At 65.7% G+C, this 3,731-nt stretch overlaps 1 protein-coding gene across 1 annotated transcript; it reads right to left on the bottom strand.

The window, feature by feature from the left end:
- Positions 1–1,171: 1,171 nt before the first annotated feature.
- On the bottom strand, positions 1,172–3,274 carry CCDC177 (coiled-coil domain containing 177; the record flags this gene model as incomplete). Its single annotated transcript, XM_082648989.1, has 1 exon — positions 1,172–3,274. Exon 1 carries the CDS (start codon positions 3,260–3,262, stop codon positions 1,172–1,174), a length of 2,091 nt encoding a protein of 696 aa, XP_082505115.1. The 5' UTR covers positions 3,263–3,274.
- Positions 3,275–3,731: the final 457 nt, after the last annotated feature.

The raw sequence follows: 3,731 nt of genomic DNA, 5'->3' as shown, positions 1-3,731 counted from the left end.
ATTCTCTTTTTCCTCACGTGGGGAAGGAGGGGAAGATACACTGCCAACCGTAGTGAGCACGACCCTCACAGCAAAGAGGCAATTCCAGCTCTTCTGCCATCACAGTAAAGTAATTGCCCTCAGAACAGTTGTGACGATTCCTTCACAGAGGGAATCCGACACCCCAGACTCTCTGGGGCCCACTCTTGGGGCTGCATCCAGGGCTGGAGACTGAGGCAGAATTGGCCTGGGCAGGCACATAAGGTAGCTCTGCTTCTTAAGGCATGGCTGCTGTCTGCGAGGAGTGGGCTCCACATTGGGAGGTGGCCGTCAGACACTGCCTCCCCTGAAAATACCCTGCAGGAAAGCTCAATCGGGGGAAACACTGCTGCCTAAGGAATCCACCTCCCCCGAGGGGCTGGGGGCTCCCACTAAAGCTAAACAGCATCACCAAACCAACTGATTTCTTGTGTCATTTGGGAGAATGAGGGGGAAAAAAACCCAAACTGATCACTATTTGCAGATGATTGTCTAACGAGAATACCTAGCGGAATCAAGGGAAAACCTATCAGAAGACAGACCAGAATTTAGGCAGATTAAAAGTCTAGCACACAAACATCAATAGCTTTTGGGTCACTTGAGTGTGGCCTAATACCCTGGAAGAGCTGTGCTTTTCTGCAAGGCCTCCGAGCTTTGTGCAACTTGCCATATGTTAAAAGATGGAGGGGAGCCAAGGAGATGCCTCCTCCACTGCAGTTCCCGCAGTCGCCTCAGACACCAGTATGTGAAAGATGCCTGGGGGGACTACTGCAGGAGGGGGCAGTCACCTCTGCACTGTCTCCTTGCCCTCCCCTCCCCCAGCCTCGACCCAGCCCCTTTCTCCCAGCTTTTTTCTTTTCCAACTCAACAGACACAATGGGAACATTGGCAAGGACCGGTGCGATGCGGGAGCCACCAAGGTTTGATGTGGTCAAAGACTGTGCTATGTCATTTCCAAACGAAGTCAGTTTTTAAAAACAATGGCGGCGGACTGAAAGGTCTCACACGTCGGTCCTCTCATTGCCTCATTGGTCAGAAGCCTGGCGACGCTGCGGTGCCGCGCCCAGACTGGGGACTCCCACAGTCCGGTCAAAATGGCCAAAAGAGGCCCCACGGGGCTGAACGTGGCACTCCGGCCAGCGCACGGCGGCGGTCATTTACGGTCCAGGCTGGCGTGCAGCTGGGCCTCGCGAACCATGCGATCGAAGGAGCGCGTGTTGGTTTCCTGGCGTACCTTCTCGCGCACGTGGAAGGAGGCCCGGGCTGTGGAGCGGGCGCTCTCCAGCGCGCTGCGCCGGTCCCGAGACAGCTGCTCGCTGCGCTCCAGCTTGCGACCGATGGCTTGGAGCAGCTCCCGCCGGCGGCAGTCTTCGTCCCTCTCCACCTTCTCCTTGTTGGCCCGCTGGGCCCGCTCCTTCTCCATCCGGCTCTGGCCCACGCGCCGCGCCTTCTGCTGCACCGCCTCCTCGGCCGCCTGCGCCGCGTGCTGCAGCCGCCGCTCGCCCACCCGGGCCAGAGCCTCCAGGTGTGCCTGATGCTCCCGGTCTTTGCGCTCGGCCGCCTCCTTGGCCCGCCGGCCCTGCAGCTCCTCCCGCCGGGCCCGCTCGCGCAGCTCCCGGGTGCGCTGCTCCACCAACTGCTCGTAGTTCTCCTGCGCGCGGCCCAAGCTGGCCTCCAGGGAGCTCCGCAGGCCCTCGCGCTCCTGGCGCTCCAGCCGGGCCCGGCCTTGCAGCAACGCCTCATGGCGCGCCCGCTCCGCCCGGCTTAGCTCCCGCTTCTCTCGCTGCAACTGGCCCTCCTGACTCTGCTTGGCGCGGGCTGCGCGCTGAGCGCGCTCCCTGCGCACCTGCTCGGCCCGCTCGCGCACTTCCTGCAGCCCCTCCTCCCGCTGCTTCAGGTTCTGTTCCTGCTGCAGCTTGCGGAGTCGGTCCTCCCGGGCCGTGCGCTCCGCCCGCTCCCGCCGCAGCAGTCCCTGGCGCTCGGCCAGCTCCCGCCGCCGCTCCTCGCTGCGCTCGCACTGCCGCTGCCGCCGCCGCGCCTCCTCGCGCTCCTCGCGGCCCCGGCGGCCGCGCCGCTCCTCCACCTGCGCGGCCCAGGCTCGGCGGCCCTGCTCCAGGGCGCGGTGCTTCTCGCGCTCCTCGCGCTCCCGTCGCTGCTCGGCGCGGACGCGCTGCTGCTCCCACTGGCCGTGGGCCGCGGCGCGCTGCTCCAGCAACAGGCGCTCTTCCTGGTGCCGCGCCAGCATCAGCGCCGCGATCTTCCGGTCGCGCTCCGGCACCGCGCGCAGACCCCGCTCGGCGCGCACTTGGCGCACGATGCGTTCCACGTGCTGAGCCATCTGTGGCGAGTGGCTCAGGTCGCCGAGACTGAAGCTGCGGCCGGTGAGGGGAACCAGGGCCAGGGCGGATGGGCGGCCCAGAGGGTTGGGAGCAGAGGACGCCGAGCCCGCCGGGCAGCTGTTCCTGGCCGAGGCCCGCGGCGGCCAGTGCAGCTCCCGCAGGCTCTCACCGCTGTAGGACGACGACGACGCGCCTGACTCGGAGCTCAGGGCGCCCTCCCGCCGGCGGGACAGGGAGTCTAGTGAGTGGCTCTTCCTTCCTGCCCGCGACCGCGCGGGCGTAGGTTGGGGCCGGGCCGGGCTGGAGGAGGCCTTGCGGGCGGCGCGCGGTGCGGGCGAGGCCGGGAGGCTGGCGCTGCTGCAGCTGCTGCTGCTGCCCGCACTAGGGGCCGAGGCCGCGGCGGCCGCGGGGCCCAAAGGCGTGAAGAGGCGCCGTTTCTCCTCGCGCACGATGCGCTCGCGCTCTGCCCGGCACTGCTGCAGCTTGGCGCTCCGCTCCGCCTCGTAAGCCTCGTACAGGCCAGTGGCTACTCGCATAGAGCGGCCGGGGGCCTCGCGCACCAGGTCCGCCAGGGCCCGTGGCAGCAGCTCCACAGGTTTAACGGCGCAGCGGGCGCAGGCCTCTAGCGAGCGGGGACTGGTCAGCACGTAGCGGCTGCCCTCGGCCTCCGGACAGTCGAAGTTGAAGAGGTCGAGGTGCAATAGCGGGGACTGCTCCCGCCGCCCGCCTTCTGCTGCGCACGGGACTTCAGCCTTACGGGGCGCCGCGGCGGAGGCCGAGGCCGAAGTCGCCGCGGGCTGCGGGGCGCCCTGGCAGTCAGGGGGCACGGACGCGGCGGCTTCGGCCCCTCCGGAGCCTCCCGGCTCGGCTCCCGCCTTCTCCTCTTCAGGCACGGGATCCACCATGGCTGAGCCCTGTCCCTTTGTGGAGACTCTGCGGATGACAAGGGAGGACATCGAAGAACGCATTTGAAAGCAGTTTCCCCCTCCCCGTTCATATTCACCGCCCCCCCAAAAAACTTAATCCGTTTTGGGATTAGGCTCAGAGGCCCGGTGGAATGTAAATCATAATACCGATGCCCTGAAACCCCAGCGGGCGGGAGGGTGCACAGAGAGCAGCCTCAGTCTCCCTCAGCGCCGGAGTGCTGGGCGGAGGCCTGTGGCCAGGCTCCCCTGGGCGTCTGGCCCGTTAGATGCATCTCCTCCCTGTTGCGAGTTAAAATGAAAAGATCGAGGAGCAGGCAGTAGCCGACCAGAGAGGCTCTGGAGGATTCCCGGGAGGATTAGCGTATTTGTTTGTAGCTTAGGCGGGCGACCGGGGATGCAGCTTTGCAGGAACAAAAAGGAAGAGGTCTGTTCATCCCCAGAGTGCACT

The sequence above is a fragment of the Grampus griseus genome, assembly GCF_964374135.1.
Source record: "Grampus griseus genome assembly, chromosome: 2".
In the NCBI taxonomy this organism is placed as follows: domain Eukaryota; kingdom Metazoa; phylum Chordata; class Mammalia; order Artiodactyla; family Delphinidae; genus Grampus; species Grampus griseus.
The sequence above is the reverse complement of the archived record's forward strand: the minus strand, read 5'-3'. Positions and strand labels throughout refer to the sequence as shown.